This window comes from Symsagittifera roscoffensis, chromosome 5 (genome assembly GCF_963678635.1).
Source record: "Symsagittifera roscoffensis chromosome 5, txSymRosc1.1, whole genome shotgun sequence".
NCBI classification, from domain to species: Eukaryota; Metazoa; Xenacoelomorpha; order Acoela; family Convolutidae; genus Symsagittifera; species Symsagittifera roscoffensis.
In genome coordinates, this window is record NC_087066.1 from 3,103,889 (window position 1) to 3,123,961 (window position 20,073).

Genomic DNA, 20,073 nt, shown 5'->3' on the forward strand with positions numbered 1-20,073 from the left:
TAGATAAGTCAACTAATCAATCAATTTTACTCTCGATTTTTTATTGGAGCTTGTTGTTGTTGTTGTTGTTGCGTAGGTGCCCGTAGTTTGGCCCTCCTCTTGTCCCTCATTTGTGGCTTCTTCTGTATCGAGTTGCAGGAAAGCAGCTGCTTCGATCGGGTTTTCCCAGAGTGCGTGGGGGGTGATTGTAGTCGGGTTTGCGCTGCACCTGAATAGGTGACCCGTTGTGTGGGTTTCTGAGTTGCACTGTGGGCATGTTTCTGGGGTTGATTCATCTAGTCTGTGTAGGTAGCTTTGTAGGAATGGGGAGTATCCGCTCCGCAACTGGGCAAGGGTCCGTCTGGTACCTCTCGGCAGTCGTAATTCATCCTTGCTCAGTTTGGGGGCTGGTTCCTCGAGCACTTTGTTGTTTTTCCCGGTTGTCTAGGGCGTCTTTGACCTCATTTGTGTGCACTTTTTTGAGGAGCCCTCTGTAGTCCTCTTCGGTAACGTGCGTGTCGTCGTCTTCTTCTGAATCGGATGTTTCGAGGAGTGCAGTGATGTACCTCTCGTACCTGCTGAAGAGCGTTTCCTTCATGTTTCTGGGCGGTTCCGGTCGGTCTAGCAGCCTGTTGCCAGGGTGTCCTTCGAGATGATGGGCTAGCTGGTGCTGGACTGCTTTCATACGGATATGCCGCCTGACAGGTAGGATTTTCGTCTCGTCGTGCAGGTGCTGGATAGCGGTCATCGTGGTGCATCCTGTGGCCACTCTTAGGGCTGAGTTTTGGACTTTCTGCAGCGTTTCTACGTGGGTCTGTGCAGCGATCGGAGTCCAGACTGGTGATGCGTACTCTAAGACGGGCCTGATGTAGGCTTTGTAGGCTACTATGAGGGTTTCCTTGCTCTGTCCCCAGGTAGTTCCTGCCAGCGCTTTCAAGATATTCACTCTGCTCCTTCCTCTAGCTGCGGCTAGTTTGCAGTGTGGGCCGAATGTCAGGGCTGTATCGAAGGTGACGCCTAGTATTTTCGGTGTTTTCGCCAGAATGAGGGCTTTCCCGTTGATCTTCACGTCTGGTATGATTTTGTGTTCTTTGGTGCTGGGCGTGAAGAGCGTGACGGAACATTTCGGTGTTGAAACCTCCAAATCTCGAGAGTCTAGAAAATTGCAGAGCGTCGTCAGGTAGCTGTTGATGCCTTTGCTTGGTGTCTCTATGTCGGTCCCAAGGGTGAAAACTGTGAAGTCGTCGGCATAGGATACTAAGAAAATTGTCGGTGGAGGCATTGTAGCATCTGCCACGTAGAAATTGAACAGCGTAGGAGCCACAACCGATCCTTGTGGAACTCCAAATCTGACAATACGACTGCTTGACAGCGTGTCTCTGAACAGTGTGCGGGCCTGTCTACCGTGCAGGTACGTGGCTAACCAGCGTACAAGTGCTCCTGGAAGCGTGGAATCGTTAATCAGCTTGAGGAGGGTAGCGTGACATACAGTATCGAAAGCTTTCGAGAGGTCCAATACAACGAGAACAGTACGGGCAGCGGGTTTTCGTTGATTGAAGCCGTCTGCGATTACAGTTGATAGCTCATTGAGCGCTGTGACTGTTGAGTGTCGCGGTCTGAAGCCGTGTTGATGTTCTGCCGTCTTGAGGTGTTTCTGGAGTATCGGGAGAAGGCACTTCTCGAGTATCTTGACTGCGGGGCAAAGAAGTGATATCGGCCGGTACGCGGCACTCTCATTGGCGGGTTTTCCTGGCTTCAGTAGTGGAATAATGATAGAAGTCTTCCAGATGGCGGGTATTTGACTTCTTGAGATGACTGGGGATGGACTTCTCTTCGTGCACGATGGAGGGTTTTTTGTCCGGCGGGTTTTGAGGTCCGCTGAACGGCCATTTGCACCAGCTGTCAGCTGGTGTTGGTTCCACCACGAAAAGGCGGCCTTGTCTGGAACCCTTTTGGAGCTTCTTATTTTTTTTCGGCGTGAAAACTAAGTCGACCTTTCTGATTGCGTTTTCCTTATCAAGTGTTTTTTTTCTGTTCAATTCCGATTAAGTTTGCCTTTTTTCAAGTTCCAAATACAGAAACCCCACTTTTTGATGTACCGTTTTTCTAAACCAGGTACTACCTTTTCTGAGTGGGGCTCTAGCTCTGACGGCTATTAGTTTATCCGTTGGAAAATCCTCGTAATCTTTCTGGTCCTGTGTCGGTTTTTTGACTTAGTCGTTTTCAATCTAGTCATTCTCCTCTCAGTCCTGCGCTGTTGCAAAATACAAAATTGACTATTTTATCTAAACTTTGCGTGTGAGACACAACTTTTCCAAAAATTGTTGGGCGCATTTTAATAATCATTCATAGAAGATGTGCCTCTAATTGATGGTTGGTTAGTCGAATGAAGACTCTAAATGTTTTTATCAATTGCTGAATTTAAAGTAGTTTTGTCTCGTTAAACGACATCACTTATCTTTTTGATTTAACTGTGTATAATTATCGTTCTACGACACCATTGGATTTTAAATATAGTTGATATAAAATACGACCCATTGTCCACTCTAATGGCGTTTGGAAGTTCATATAGATTGCAGTCATTGGATGGAAAATATTACATTGATTATATTGAGGTGGTTCTCAACACTTTCGTCTTTGGAAAATTTGAGAAACTGTCGATGCAAAAAAAGATATAAACTTTTCCACCACAATTTTTATCCAGCGGGTCGGCAAAGTCCAAATCAATTTCTTCAATTGATTCTTTGAGTTCGGGAAATTTCTGAAAGTTTGCTGCGCTCATTATAAGATGATGGTTCTTACCAGTTTTTATGCTATCTGAGCAATTTATCCCATGCTGGTAAATTTTTCTGTATTGTTGAGGCCACCAACACTTTGCTGCCAAGGACTTCAAATCAAGCTGTCTAGGATTGGTTTCAAGAAAAAGGGCCATGAAAGGAGATCCAAGAGCTGAAGGAAAAAAGAGTTTGTTGTCATCAAACAGCAGTCCATCCTTAAAAATTATCTCCGGTTGAAAAACTTTGTTGTAAGCTCCAAACTTTCCCAATTTCCACCTCCTTCATACTGCTGTTGTTGTTCACCATTAAATTAAATATACAATTTTTCTATAGTTTTTAAATATTTTAACAAGGGTTGATAAATGATATGGGGGATGAGGGTAAGTTGAGACCTCATCTGGTTCATTGATAAGTTTCGATGTATTTGAGACATTTGATTGCCCATAACTTTGACTTGAATGTCCTAATATTTAGCGCTAGCAGGTTTTTTTTTGGCGTGAGAACTTGATTGAAATTGAATAAATTTGTCTAACGTCTGTTGGACAGAAAAAAAAGAAAAAACATTTCTGATCTGAAAAACATTTCTGAAAAAGAATTTGTTTTAAATATTTTGTGAGACAAATCCTAAGGAGTACAACAACTTGTACAGAAACCTGAGCGCAAGTTGTTCGAATTGCAGTTTCAACGTGAGTCTGTGAAATAATTGAGAATAATAGCAAAGAATAACCGAGGATGTGTCATAACTCTTCACATTTACTGCCCGATGGGAGTACTTTCTGTTTGCTATTGGCGTCCAATGAATTATCAATATATACAATTCGCTATTCCTAAATTCTTTCTTTACAACAATCATAGGCAAAAAAAACTTTTTCTTGTAATTTTTTGTGAAGTTTGCGACTATCAATTTCCTTATTGGCGTCCAATGAATTATCAGCATACCTGATTGGATCATACTTTGAGCACGTCAAAAAATACACTCAAAGGACATAAAACGAGCAAATTTAGTTGTCAAGTAATGAACTGAAAAAAAATTTGGTTGTTTTTGTCTTTGTTGTTTTCTCTGCAAGAATTGGAGATTCACTGTTGACTTTTTAACATATGGTGAACTAAACGATTTATTCAAAAAAGGAAAAAACATTACTTATAAATGGCCGGCCATTATTTGTCAACTTATGTGAGAGCAACCAAATATTCACTACAGATTAATTGTTAAACGTCGTCGTCACTAAATCCCTCCTTTGACAATTAGTTTATCACATATCAAAATGTTCTTCTTCTACCCTCAGTCGCTCCGATGGGAGATAGTGAACATTTCTAACTGTGTAATTTTTTATACACTATTTACAGCCAATTTCCTTGATATTCTTGCACAGTGTTCTCAAGTGTACCTTGGATTTACAACTTCAACAAATTTTGTTCGCTGGACATACGTTTAGATGTATTTCGGTTAAAGCGTTGCCACATTTCATTCACGACTTAGACTGTTTCTGTTCAAGTTTGGTTCTCCTTTCACAGGATTAGTTTTTCAAAACAATTTTTTGTTGTTTGACCGTGACAGGCTATTGACTTGAGGTTGGTTTAGTTATTCTTTTTCGTTGTTGACTGCCTGATTTAGGGCATCTACTGGAGTAAGCGTTTCTGATAAGTGTCTTTGTTGAAAATCGCGAGGGAAAATGCCACTTTTTCCAGCAATTGTTCTCGACTAGAAAAATATTTTTCAGTACTTTTTATCTCTTCAGGACAACTCAAAGCAATTGAAGTTGTTTGTTGCAATGTCTGTCAAGGGAAAAGTTTGTGCGACTTGACAGAGCAACCAGATGCACACTTTAATGTACGCTGACTTTTTTGACATTGGATCAAGTAAAGCGTAGATCTTACTTTTTTATTTTCCTCGCATCTTCTAATGCTACCAAATTTTCTTTTCTCCTCCGAGATCTTTTTTCTTCTGCCACTTTTTAAACTCGCTTGACACATTTGTTTCTAGCATCCCTTGCTTTCCTCGTCAGTTCATTTTCTGGATCTTGAGTTCCTTCTAATGTGGGAATTCCGGTTCCCGCCAACAATGATTTTATCAAAATGCCAACATCTAAGTTCTCTTAGGCGAGTCGATAAAAGTTTTTTTTCGAAATTTATTTGAAATGTTTAAGGCTGATTGGTGGCAAGTGTATGCCAATTGTCAATTATCCGTTGTGTGAGTTCAAGGATGGGAGAATTCTATTTTTTTGCTGCGGTTCGATTCCGGACCGCAGCAAAAATTTTTGTTGATGTCTTATTTTTGGCTTTCATTCAGTTTTTCACTTCTTACCGTTTTTAAGCTACTTATTCTGGTTTTCTCGTTTGTATTTATGATTGCAGCTTCGCCTCTTGTTTCATTGAAGCAGTTTTTGCGTGATAAATTTTTTTTAATTTACCTTAACATTTATAAAATGTATGTTTCTTTTTTTTTCATCGCCACATAATAAAATTGCCACATTTTTGTCATGGATACAAATAAAAAGCAATGACTCACTGTACAAAATGTTAACGTAGAAATAAGACCAAAACATTTTTTTCATAAACACTGTTCTGAATATTTGTTTTTGCGCGGCCCAACAAAATTTTAAACCGACTTTAAATTCAATAAATGCGATTTTTGCAAGCTTCTCGCACAGTCTTCTCAAGTGTACCTTGGATTTACAACTTATACAAATTTCGTTCGCTGGACATACGTTTAGATGTATTTCGGTAAAAGCGTTGCCACGTTTCATTTCACGACTTAGACTGTTTTCTGTTCAAGTTTGGTTCTCCCTTCACAGGATTAATTTTTCAATACAATTTTTTGTTGTTTGACCGTGACAGGCTATTGACTTGAGGTTGGTTTAGTTATTCTTTTTCGTTGTTGACTGCCTGATTTAGGGCATCTATTGGATCAAATGTTTCTGATAAATGTCTTTGTTGAAAATCGCGAGTTAAATTGTCACTTTTTCCAGCAATCGTTCTCGACTAGAAAAATATTTTTCAGTACTTTTTATCTCTTCACGACAACTCAAAGCTATTGAAGTTGTTTGTTGCAATGTCTGTCAAGGGAAAAGTTTGTGCGACTTGGCAGAGCAACTAGATGCACACTTTAATGTACGCTGACTTTTTTTGACATCATTTGTGATTATTTTTGGGATATTGTCTTTTTCAAATTTTAGAAAAAAAAATTTCATCTTGTTTTTTTTTACATTTAAATTTTTAAATGTTATTACTGCTCCATAAACCTTAAAAGGCAATCGGAACAATCAGGGCTTTGCCCTGATACGAGCAGTTTTACTTGGTTTTCTGATTGGATGTTGCAGTCAAATCAGTTTGTATAGCAAAACTATTCGGGCTTTATTTTTTCTACCGATGATTTGGACATTTCTTTTTGAAGTCGAAATCAATACTGAACTAATATTAAAATACTGCCATGCGCGTGCTTTGGGTAGACTATTGCCAATTTTTGGTGACAGTTGGTAACAACACGTTCACGCACAGTATGGCCTACAAAAAATACATAACTAACAGAACAAAGATAACCGCTACTGTGAAAATAGCACTGAATGTTACGACCATAACAAAAATAAAAACTAGAAAATTTTTTTTCAAATTTGTAAAGAATTTTCTGCGTTGTGTAATAAGAAGATCTGATCAAAAACGTAGGCATTTTCAAATTTCAAAGAAAAATCAGCAAATTGGGCAACAGTTTTTGAAGAAAGATAACTAAAAAAATTTAAAACTTTTCTTGAAATGTTATGCCAAAATTTTTGAAATAAACAAAATTTTTGATTCCCAATATTGCGCTAAAAAGACTCCAAAAAATGATTTCAGTAGAGTAAACTCAAATTGTTATGGCTTAAATTACGCATAATCAAGCTGTTGTTAGTCTACTCGCTCGCTTTACGCGCTCGAAATTAGACGAAAAATCAAAAAATTCAAACCGGTTTTTCTCGACCACTAGGAAGATTTTTGAAAAAGGATTTATTACCTTTCGAGTCACGACTAAAAGATTTTTATTATTAATACAAATCGCTCAAATACCATTGGTATACTAAAATGAGTAACTACAATTACAAGAATGAAAGAGAATAAACTGAATTGAAATTGTTTTTTTTTCTGATAAACTAGAAAAATGCAGCAAAGTACAATTGACTTTGAAAAGACAAACATGACTTTGAATTAAAGTAGCTCAAAACAATTCGCAACATTCTCCAAAGCAGGAAAAAAGTTTATTTGACACTATGAAGGTAGCTAATGTAACACTCATATTCCTTTCCCACTTCACCCACGTCCAACAAAAAGAAGAAACAAAAGTAACAAACTTACTATATGCACCATGAACTTTACAAGAGAAGCTCAAATACACAATCAGAGCGCAAACAGTGTAAAGACTATAAACGTTTCAATCAGATATCTCAACAGGGAAAAAATTTACTGAATAAATTTACTGAATAGTTAAAATCAATCGACGTAAAATATAGCTGATGAATTGATAAGTGTTAAATGTGCCAAATCTGGGCTTAGAGTCGGCTATAATTTCGACAAAAAATTCGAGTTAGATGGATGATAAAATTGGAAGTCGGATCCCAAAAAAAGAAGAAATATGTGAGTTGTTAATTTGAGCAGTTTTGGCTGGGTTGTAGTTGTTGTAGGACATATCTGCGTCCCCTCTAGTTTCATTTTCAATCACTGACGAAATAATGCTTACCTAGTCTTGCAGTAGTGTGTTAGTTTCAGCCAAAAAGAATATCTCAACTATCATATGTGGGTCTAAAAAAGAATTGTGAGTAGTGGTTTTTTTGTGGATTTCGGCTTTCAATGTGTTGCTTTCTGCAGTTTCTCCAAATAGGGTCAGAAAGACTCATTGACAGGTGATGACAAAACCTCTGATCTGCGAGTTCTCCGGCGTCTTGCTGGGACAAATAACCTAATTCAATGGTCGCTCTGGTTCTTCTTCTCAATTGATGTCCACTCTAGCGGTCGGTGCAACTCGGTCGATGCAACTCGGTCGGTGCAACTCGGTCGGTGCAACTCAATCGGTGCAATTTTGAACTTATCACGTTGTCCTACGTCTGAAAAAGCTGCCCGTTGGGATAGAAGGAGTGTCAGTAATCGCTGAATTTAAAGTCGGTTTTGTCTCTTTAAACGACATCACTTATCTTTTTGATTTAACTGTGTATAATTATCGTTCTACGACACCATTGGATCTATGGTATCTCAATGTGCAAATATTAGATTGATTTTATTCCTCTAGTAGAAACTTTAAAAATAGTTGACATAAAATACGACCCATTGTCCACTCTAATGGTGTTTGGAAGTTCATAGAGATTGCAGTCATTGGATGGAAAATATTACATTGATTATATTGAGGTGGTTCTCAACACTTTCGCCTTTGGAAAATTTGAGAAACTGTCGATGCAAAAGAAGATATAAACTTTTCCACCACAATTTTTATCCAGCGGGTCGGCGAAGTCCAAATCAATTTTTTCAATCGATTCTTTGAGTTCGGGAAATTTCTGAAAGTTTGCTGCGCTCAATATTAGATGATGGTTCTTACCAGTTATTATGCTATCTGAGCAATTTATCCCATGTTGGTAAATTTTTCTGTAAAATTGAGGCCACCAACACTTTGCTGCCAATGACTTCAAATCAAGCTGTCTGGGTTTGGTTTCAAGAAAAAGGGCCATGAAAGGAGATCCAAGAGCTGAAGGAAAAAAGAGTTTGTTGTCATCAAACAGCAGTCCATCCTTAATAATTAACTCCGGTTGAAAAACCTTGTTGTAAGCTCCAAACTTTCCCAATTTCCACCTCCTTCATATTGCTGTTGTTGTTCACCATTAAATTAAATATACAATTTTTCTATAGTTTTTAAATATTTTAACAAGGGTTGATATGATATGGGGGATGAGGGTAAGTTGAGATCTCATCTGGTTCATTGATAAGTTTCGATGTATTTGAGACATTTGATTGCACATAACTTTTACTTGAATGTTCTGATATTTAGCGCTAGCAGTTTTTTTTGGCGTGAGAACTTGATTGAAAATGAATAAATTTGTCTAACGTCTGTTGGACAGAAAAAGAGGGAAAACATTACTGATCTGATAAAAAAAATTTGTTTTAATTATTTTTTGAGACAAATCCTAAGGAGTACAACAACTTGTACAAAAACCTGAGCGCGAGTTGTTCGAATTGCAGTTTCAACGTGAGTCTGTGAAATTATTGAGAATAATAGCAAAGAATAACCGTGGATATGTCATAATTCTTCCCATTTTCTGCCCGATGGGAGTACTTTCTGTTTGCTATTGGCGTCCAATGAATTATCAAAACATACAATTCGCTATTCCTAAATTCTTCCTTTACATCAATCATAGGCAAAAAAAAACTTTTTCTTGTGATTTCTTGTGAAGTTTGCGACTACCAATTTCCTTAGTACTATGAAATTGGGCGATTTTTCCTGTTTAAGGTCTTAGAAGAAGATCTGTAAAGCCCATATCTTTCTCGGTTACAGTTCGATATTCAAAATAAAAAGTTAACAGTCCATGTACCAAATATTCACTACAGATTAATTGTTAAACGTCGTCGTCACTAAATCCCTCCTTTGCCAATTAATTTATCACATATCAAAATATTCTTCTTCTACCTTCAGTCGTTCCGATGGGAGATAGTGACAATTCTTATTGTGTATTTTTTATACACTATTTACAGCCAATTTCCTTGATATTCTTGCACAGTCTTCTCAAGTGTCCCTTGGATTTACAACTTCAACAAATTTCGTTCGCTGGACATACGTTTAGATGTGTTTCGGTAAAAGCGTTGCCACATTTCATTTCACGACTTAGACTGTTCTCTGTTCAAGTTTGGTTCTCTTTTCACAGGATCTCCTTTCACTCCTTTCCTTTGTTGACTGCCTGATTTAGGGCATCTACTGGAGTAAGCGTTTCTGATAAATGTCTTTGTTGAAAATCGCGAGTTTGTATGCTGAAAAAAAGTCACGTATCCAACCTTGCTCAAAAACATCAACTATCTCCCAGGAACAACTCATAATTTCCTAGATTTTTTTGTTCGCAATTTAGTAGTTTGTACTGCTCGAAAGGAATGTTTGAACTTTTCCTTAATGCGGATCTAGGAGATCAAAAAATTCTTTGAAATACCGACAAAATTTTCATCTTGGGGCGTTTTGCGCAAACACTTCATTTCTTTTTGTTCCTGGGATCAAGTAAAGCGTAGATCTTACTCTTTTAATTTCCTCGCATCTTCTAATGCTACCAAATTTTCGTTTCTCCTCCGAGATCTTTTTTCTTCTGCCACTTTATAAACTCGCTTGACATATTTGTTTCTAGCATCCCTTGCTTTCCTCGTCAGTTCATTTTCTGGATCTTGAGGTCCTTCTAATGTGGGAATTCCGGTTCCCGCCAAGAATGATTTTATCAAAATGCCAACATCTAAGTTCTCTTAGGCGATTCGATAAAACTTTTTTTTCGAAATTTATTTGAAATTTTTAAAGTTGATTGGTGGCAAGTGTATACCAATTGGCAATTATCCGTTGTACGAGTTCAAGGATGGGAGAATTCTACTTTTTTGCTGCGGTTCGATTCCGGACCGCATCAAAAATTTTTGTTGATGTCTTATTTTTGGCTTTCATCCAGTTTTTCACTTCTTACCAATTTTAAGCTACTTATTCTGGTTTTCTGGTTTGTATTTGTGATTGCAGCTTCGCCTCTTGTTTCATTGAAGCAGTTTTTGCGTGATAAACTTTTTTCAATTTGTTTTACATTTATAAAATGTATGTTTCTTTTTTTTGTCATCGCCACATAAAAAAATCGCCACATTTTTGTCGATACAATTAAAAAAGCAATGACTCACTGTGCTGAATTTTAACCTAGAAAAATGACCAAAATATTTTTTTCATAAAAACTGTTCTGAATATTTGTTTTTGTGGCCCAACAAAATTTTAAACCGACTTTAAATTCAATAAATGCGATTTTTGCAAGCAAGGCGAAGAAATAATTTGCGAATTTAGAATTAACACTGGGAAAAACTATGAGATTTTTGTAACTTAATTTGCCCAAAGTTGTAAGAACAACCCTTCCTTTACTGAAAGAAGACTTTTACGCATCAAATTTAGTGTCTTTCAATCAAACTTGACCACGATTTGTCTGTTTCAAACTTCTGATACAGTCACAAAATTCAGTAGTTCCAGTTTTTAGTTTTCATGAGACATTCACATACCTGGTTGGGTCATACTTTGAGCACGTCAAAAATACACTGAAAGGACATAAAACGAGCAAATTTATTTGTCAAGTGATGAACTGAAAAAAAATTTGTTTGTTTTTGTCTTTGTTGTTTTCTCTGCAAGAATTGGAGATTCACTGTTGACTTTTTAACATATGGTGAATTAAACGGTTTATTCAAAATAAGGTCAAAATTGTACTTATAAATGGCCGGCCAATATTTGTCAACTTATTTGAGAGCGACAGAGAGGTTTTCATAGTGCCAGAAAGACCGCGTAAACGGCAGAAGCACTTTAAAACTTTAAATTAACAGTTGTATTCGTTGGAAAGCCAAAGGTCTAAGCTAGGCCGTCATATAAGAAAATAGAAAAAGTGCTAAGCTTTATGTCAGGAATTGTCTGAAAGTTCAGCAATTTGTTTGGTAACAAGCCAAAATCTGAGTCAAAGTTTATTTCATAGCTGATTAGTTTTTGTCTTCCTTTTGAGTAAAAGAAATTTTATACGACGGCCCAGCTGAAGTATTTAGTTTTTCAACAAAGTATAAAATTTAAAACTGCTTCTGCTGATTACGCTGACATTTTGGCCCTAAGAACACCTTGCTGACTCCCTCCTGTTAAATGGCCAACCAAAAACATTATAGGTTTTTTAAAACATGCCAAATTTTCTTTTATGTCAAACTGTAGTCGTAGAGAAAACGACACAAACGTGAAGTTTTTTTGGTTCATTTCATAGCCTGAAAACTTAAAGTTGCAGCTTCTATCTTCCGTGACTGTAGTATCAAAAATGAGTGTATTGGCGAAAAAACCTAAATAACCTAAAATGTTTACGGACTCAATCGATAATTTTTTTCCATCTGAGATTAATAGGGAAAAGAATAAATGAAGTCACTGGACATGGAAGTGTTACCTTTTATTTTTCTGCATTTTTGTCACATTTCTGCCGTTTTACTTTCAACGAACAAAAACTCGCAGTTGAAATTTTGACATGTGATGATTGAAATGATTCGTCAAAACACAAGCAAATAAAAAAACCGTAAAAATTTGCTTTTGAAGCATCCTTTGACTATATAATCAGATGGCGTCAGAGAAATGTTCCTGCTACCAAGAAATTGTTTTTAAACATCAGAAGCAGTTTGAACTTTTAAGACTTTGTTTTTTGAAAAATTGCGTATCTAAGCTAAGCTCTCATATAAGATTTTTGTTAGCTACAAAAAAAAATTCTACGCAACTTCGAATCAAAATTTACTCAGCTGTTGGTATTTTACTGAAGAGACTGCTGAATGATCAGTCAACTTTTGTCTAAGTGATAAGCTAAAGTTTGATTCTGTTTTAAGCGAGGGAAAACCTATGAGAGGACCTAACGTAGACCCTTAAATTTGCTACAAATTTTTCAAGGTCGAATTTCCAAATGAAATCTGCTGTTTACAAGGCTTTTTGGCAACTCCCTGACACTTTCTGTTAAATGGCCAAACGGACGCCCTAGCAAAAAGTTTCTACCGATATTATACGGCTGTAATTCAGCAAAAATTTTGATATACCATATCTCAAAATTTCAACGTATACATTTTGTAGCTGAAGTTTGAACAGCAGAAAAATTTCTTTGTTCATTTATTTGCTTGAAAAGTAAAAAATTGCAATTTTGAAGTCCAGCGGCAGTATTTTTTTAAAAATGAGAGAAGGAGATCACCGCTTTTTTGTTACGCAATCTTTTTTTCAAACGAACAGGTTTTTGCAAATTCTTAGTCAAATAACGATCTTAATCTTATTCTTATTTCTTAAGTCTCAGGAAATTTTTACAAATAACGGAAAACGATAAGGTTAAAAGATAAAAATTATCTTTGATACTCTCGAATTGGTCTGGTTATAAACAAAGTCAAAACTACCTGATTTCAAGGGGTTACTAATGTATACTAGCAATCATATAAAGGACACTCTGAACTTTTCACACCATCTAGTGTTTATTAAAAAGAAAGCTTTGTCAACCTGATTGATTTATGTTTTCTTCAATAAATGTCAAAACTTATTTCGACGAGAGATTGTAGTCTTCTGTTGAGATGTTTTTTTTTCGGCTCGCAGTAGCTTTTCTCTGGGCATTATAATGCTTCACACGGCCAGAAAGGGTCAGTTGAAGACTGGGCTTGTACAGTTTTCCAGTGAAAAATTGATTGTAGAACATTGAAGGCTAAACGTTAAACAAGACTGCTGGTATCAGGGCCCTGAATGTTCCGACTGCCTTATAAAGTTTATGGAGCAGTAATAACATTAAGAAATTCAATTTAAAAAAATACAATGAAATTTTTTTTAATTTGAAATTTTTCATGAAGATCATCCCCCCACACAACATATAAAGTACAAAAGAACAGATTTCGCTCCTTATGACAAATAAGCTTCCTTGAACCAATTTGGAACAATTTCTAAGGCGGATTAAATCTCCGCTTATGCGTTAATAGCGAGAGTATATCGCGCGTTAATTGTCAGAAATTGGCCGAAATGGCAGTCTTTAAACCCCCATAACTTTACGAAAAATGATCACAGGTAGAATATTTTTTGAAATTGGAGCTCAAGACAACAATACTTTTCAGCTGAAAAAAAATCCGTCAAAAATTTTAAAGAAAAAAACTACCCCGAGCACAAATATTCCGTTACTTTCGTTACAAACGTCGGAACAAAAAATCATTCTAGTGGATCAAGAATATAGATTGATAGGTGGATAAGCTTTCTTAGATGGAACCATAAATTATGTAGTTTTGTTTTGATTAATATCAGTCACCGATGCGTTCACTTAAAATGGTGACTTGTTTGTCATTTAGGTTTTTCTTATATCATTGTATGCAGAGCAGAGCCATAATGATGACAAACAGGGGCGGGCTCAGGGGGGCGACGCCCCTTCCTCAGCGATTCGACCCCCACCAACAAAAAGGTCCCCCCCTTTGGTACTTTTGAAGAAATCCATTTTTGGCCGACGGACCCTAAAATTTTTCTAAAGGCGCCTTTGGCGCCAATAATATTATTTTTGAGGGGGAGCGCGCCAAAAAAAAACCCGGTTTTTATTTTTATAGTGAAAATTTTCCAAAAAGCGCCCAAAAACAGCTTTTTTGACATTTTTTTTTCAAAATTTGCCTGCAGCTTAGAAAATTTGGCCAAAACAGCGTCTTTTCAGTGCTTTAGGAGAGCTCGGAAAACCAATTTGGTCGACCTAAATAAAAGGTCGTCAAAATTTTCGAATTTTTTTGAAAACCCGCCCCCCCCCCCCCCCGTCGAAAAAATCCTAGATCTGCACCTGATGGCAAACCAATTTATTTTTGCTCCTTTGGTGTGCGAGGACAAAGCAACGTTGTGGAGTTAAAAGTGGACAGAAAAGAAAAACTCAAGCAAGTAGCATCATCATTTTGAGGTGTTTCGTGTGTTCTTTTGATAATATATGTAAAGTTAGTTTGTGGAATACTGATTGAGGGAGCATTCGATTTATTTGTTGCTATTTTTTGTGCATTTGACAAATTTTAAGTAAGAATTCACTTGAAAATGAGGTTACGGACAATTATTGTAAGCAAACATTTGATTTGCTTCTTGTATGTGATCGAGTGACTTGTGGGAATCGTGGGAGATGAGATAAAGAAAGGAGGCTTTAATTTGTTCGCGTGGAAAAATAACATCTCAAAGTTTTTCGAAATCACAACTTTGACAAGTTTGACGTGTGCTAATCAGTTTTGAGTCGTTGAGGCGACCGTTGTAGAACTCTGAACGAGTCGAACGGGCTGATTTTACTTGCTTTAACTAAACTTTACTATCTACGCCAATTTGAAATTTCGTCGGTGTTTGGGAGGGAACATAAACATCAGAACAAGTTTCCACTTCGTAATGATTTGATTTGAAAAAGTCCATTTCTGCGATTGTAACAAAAAATTTGAAAAAAAATAGAAGAATTGACCAAGCGTCATGTAGTCATTGAAAAAAAAATTTAATTTCTGTAAATTTCATTCAGATGATATTACAAAAGCCCTGTACTCTGTAGCCTGAAGATTCACCATGACAAAAACGTCATAATCAAAAATTTAATATAAATTGATAAAATCGTCCAGCTGTAATCAATTATCAGAACACTCAATACTGTTTCAAAACTTCAACAACTCAAAAGCAAGATGGCAGGTACTACCCGGGTTGCCCACCATAGAAGATAATGCGCAACCATGCACATCCATGCATGATTTGCATGGAGAATGACTAATCATACGTAGCACATACGTTGGTTTCGAAAACCCTCAAAATAGCTTTTTAATGGAGTAGAATAGTAATAAAACGGTTTCTCATTGATATGCAAGCTGTTGGTAAAATATCAAAACTTTTCACCATGCAAATCATACGTTGCAACATATATGGTGCTACGTATGGAAGAGACTTTTCACCATATTTTTTTTTCTCCAGAAAACCGTAAAATAGAGGTTAAATGACAACAATGACTGAGAAAAAGTATCTGTAGTACAAAATACACTTTTATTAGATTTTAAATTTTTCTACCATGCAAACCATACGTCGCACCATAAATAGCGCTATTTATGGAATCGATGTTTCTTTACAAAAACAACTTTACTAGTGCAGGCAACAGCACAACCAAAATTGACGGAAATTTTGTGAATTTCGAGGTTTATTTGCATTTTCAAATTTTGAGGGGGTAAACTGAAAACATTATTTTGGAAAAAAAATGCGTGAAGATTGGTGAAAAATGTTTTATTTTCAATTTTCCTAAAATTTTTCTCCTTCCGGAGCAAAGCTTTATTTGGTACGTCTTGAAACGAATTACAATAAAACTCCGTCTCAAACAAATCGTGTCCAATTACCACAAGATATTTTAAAATTTGGATTTTTTTCAATAGTAATTCAATTAAGAAACTTAAAACAATATTTCCATAGAAGAAAAAAAATTTAAAAAAAACATTGAAAAATTAACCAAACTTAATGTATTCTGTTACCCTTTAGGTTTTTTTCTTACAACACTTTAGGGAGTAAACTGAGGCTCAATAGTTTGGGGAATATGCACTTTTTTCTCGTAAAGAACTTTGTTCACACAATGACAGAAGCTACTTTCTCCATAGCTGTTCTTTTGTCAAATAACAGACATATTCAGAGAAAGTCTGCGTTTTGAATGGCCGTTGACTTGTAATTTGTTTTTTGTTTGTTGGTTTTAATTTTACCACTTCCAATTTTATTTTCGTCTATTTTCTTTTTCTTTGTTTTCGGCTTAAAACTTTTCGGCCAGATCTACATCGGCCTATTAGGCTCAACGGGTGTCCACAAGAATTGCAAGGCTTGGTACCGCTTCCGAGTTTCGTTTCGATGTTTATTTAGCACTCATATGTCTTCTTAGATCAGTTTTCTTTAAATTAACTTTAATTCAGACGAAACCAAGACAAATATATAAAAAATTTTGAAAATCTTGCCATAGTTACACTTGTGATAAACAAGGGTACTGCAATTGTCTTTTAGACTTTTTTCTCGTGAAATTTTTTCCTAAGATTCATCTGCTCGACCTATTTATCTATTGGGCCTGTTGCAACAGACATTTTTTGTGCATGTTAACATTTTAAACGAAATTTTGATCGAAGTTTGCATTTTGTGTTGGTTATAAATTTGATCGCTTGAAAAAATTTTCGTTGGATTTTTTCTTGTGTTTTTTTTGCAGAATCTGTTTTTTAGTTTGCGACGATTTCGTTGTATTGCAAGTGATGTGAAGCTCTGCTTTGCCTCTGTTGAGTTTTTTTTATTTGATGGTTATTATTTTATTTTATGTGTTGTTAATCTTTCATGTTTCTGAAATGCCTGTTTTTTTTTAGACAGTTTTGTGAAAGTTATTCAGCCATCACCAGGTATGTTTTCCGGCGTCATCAGGTAAAGTTTTCTACATCGGATAAAAATGTGCTTTGCTTGGGAACCAAATTTTTGCTCTGAACGGCGGAAAAAAGATTTTTACTACCAACGTCTTTGAGGTCGTTCAGAGCACTTTTTGGATGCCCACGAGAATAATGCATTTATTTGATTATTCAGTTTCTATGTCGCGCCAAATATGGTTCTTTGTTAATCATATGTAGCGCCATCATATATGTTTCCATGGTATCCATACGTCGCGCCATGCATGGTACCATAGTAACCATACGTCGCGCCATGCATGATACCATAGTAACCATACATTGCAAGCTTCCATGGTGACATATAAATTTTCAACATCCCTGGTAAAAGTATCAATATTGTTTAATTTGAAGTCCCCCATACTTTAAAAAATTTGGAATCATACGTCGCGCCATGCATGGAAAATGTGTTATTTTAACATAAAAATACGTCGGCAATTTTTCATGGCTTCCATGGAACCATGCATGGTGCGACGTATGGTTGCACATTTTGGTCAACCCGGGTAATCAAAAAGATAAACAGACAGCTCCAAGAACGTAAGCAAACAAAACTCAACAGATCAACTGTTCAAACTAGATGGTGTTCTAAAATATGCATAAAGAACATTTATCTCCGCTTAAGAATATTGAATCATAGTATAAAATTAGCCGAAACTTAAAAATCTATTTTGAGTTTAAGACCAACGGTCAACCCTCTCTCTAAGCATCTCAGTTTTTCGATCGTCTATACAACTGAGCGTTCGGTCAGTTGTTATCCCTTACTCCTTTCACCTTCTTTCTCACCTTCTGAATGTGATCAATCAGAAATCCGCCCAGTTTGTTCACAGCCGTTTGTTTCCGCGAGCTTTTTCTTGAACTCGCATAGTCCGAAGCGTGGTCGTGCGAGTCTTGACTCGAGTACGAGATCAGTCTTTGCTTAAGCGGCCGCCCCGCGTTTTTTTCTTTGTGGCTGTTGCACTCACTTTCCGGCTGTTAATCGACTCGCCCCTTCTCTGGTGCGCTCGCTGCCCAAATCGCGGTTACTTCCGTCTCCTTGGCTTTTTCCGTAGCAGAGTTGTTATTTCTCGCTCCGTTATCTTCGTGGGCCGCGTTGGCTCGTTTCGCACTCTCGCTCCGCGTCTCCCGATTTGCTTGACCCTTGTCCCGCTTTGATAGCTTTTCCTGTGGCTGTCGCCCGACATGGCAGTAGTGTTTGACAATATTTTTTAAAATTTTTGTGCACGAAATATTCCGTGCTAATTACCAAGATTTTAACTCTCCTTGTTTTATAATGAATCTAGCTGCATAGTTACTTATGGCCCGGTAGCAAACATCGTAAATCAAATCAAACATTTTTATTCTACCTTTTAGCTACAATTTTAAAGTCTTCAGACCGAAAGTTGAAATTTAACTACGGTTTAATTTTTAACTTTGTGAATGATTCGTGATCTAAATAAACACGGCTATATATCGTGGTGCATTGCAAATCATTTCCAATTAAACGCTGATAAACAGTTTAATTCTTCTTCCGAGCGTGAATCCAAGTCGTCTCAGTTTTGCGTCAGTCAACGTCGCTCGCTTCTTGTTATGAGCTGTACAAAATAGTTTTTGTTAAATTTTAGCACTTTATCCGATTTTTTAAATGTTACATATCATTGCTGAAGGCCAGCGTGAGAAACGATCTACCGCTACTAGAAAATACTTTTCGGGTTTGTTCAAGTATTTAATCGGACCCCAAAAATTAGTTCTTGGGCATTTGATGACCTGCCCACTTAAAGATAATACAGTTGGTTTCACCTTAATTCAGCAATTATTACCTCTCATTGTGGCTGTTTTTCATTTAATTCAGTTGTCTGGAACTTTGGTAAATTAAATCAGTTGCCTTGACAGGAAAAAAAGAATTAAAAAATGTTTTCTCGTTTGTTTAGTATTTTTCAGTTTTCTTTGTTTGACAATATTTTTTAAAATTTTTTGTGCACGAAATATTCCGTGCTAATTACCAAGATTTTAACTCTCCTTGTTTTATAATGAATCTAGCTGCATAGTTACTTATGGCCTGGTAGCAAACATCGTAAATCAAATCAAACATTTTTATTCTACCTTTTAGCTACAATTTTAAAGTCTTCAGACCGAAAGATGAAATTTAACTACGGTTTAATTTTTAACTTTGTGAATGATTCGTGATCTAAATAAACACGGCTATATATCGTGGTGCATTGCAAATCATTTCCAATTAAACGCTGATAAACAGTGGGTTGATAAACAAAAAATTGAACGCACGTACCAGCTACAAGATCAGAAATGGTTAGAGTAAGATTTTGCATTGTCAAAAATTATTTTGTATACAAAAAAAGCTGATACTTATCTCTATTTCTTTGTTTCATCAACATCCAATAAAACAACAAATTGGAAAAAAATGATTATAAAGGGCCTCAATGCAAGATGAAAAAGAATCAATTAATAAAAAAAATGAGCTTAATTTATTCTAAAACATCTATTTGTAATGAACAGTAAAAACGAACGTAGAAGTCACCTAACCCAGGTCCACCGGACAATTCTCCCAATCAATTAAAAGGAGAAATAAGGCACTTTTTTCACAAGACTGTTTCAAAAGAATATTGTATTGCCCGAATAACAGATATAACCATTAAATCATAAATAAAATGTCGATTAAACTAATTTGTAGCCGCCTATCAAAATACAAATATTTTTTTTTTGAAAAATTTCAAAATGTAAATGTTGCGCGTTTTTATACAGAATTAAATTTCAGAATATAAACATGCTTGTCAATGATATTCTACTGTCGGTAGTGAGTTAGATTTGAGGTGTAACTCATAGAGTAATTTCGGATAGGGTACACCGTCTGCTTGTCACGCTATCTTATTTTCGGCCGGATAGATTTGTGCAACTTCTTAGTCTAATACCGATCTTAATCTTACTCTTATATCTCCTAGTCTCAATAGATCTAGAGTATAATGGTTTTTATTACGAGTCGGTCTCTTGAAAAAAGCAACTAAGTTGTAAGTTAAATTCAATATGCTATGGTGCTGAAATTACAAGTAATTTCAGCACTTACAAATAAGTGGGTTGTTAGTTAGATGGATCGTGATTGGTTAAAATTAAAAACTTTATAGAGATAAAATATCCAATTTATAACCAAATAATATATATAGTTTATATCTGGTTCCACCCATCCGGGGTTTACAGA

General features: G+C 36.2%; 2 protein-coding genes across 2 annotated transcripts in view; both read left to right on the forward strand.

Annotated features, from left to right (window-relative positions):
• Positions 1–220, forward strand: part of LOC134846568 (uncharacterized) — a 6,521-nt gene extending 6,301 nt beyond the window's left edge. The window contains exon 4 of the mRNA XM_063863951.1: positions 77–220. Within this exon, the coding sequence (XP_063720021.1) occupies positions 77–220 (144 nt within the window). The remainder of the gene's footprint in view (positions 1–76) is intronic.
• The window catches only part of LOC134846099 (uncharacterized), a 434,549-nt gene that overhangs the window by 114,454 nt on the left and 300,022 nt on the right, over positions 1–20,073 (forward strand). The window lies entirely within an intron of this gene.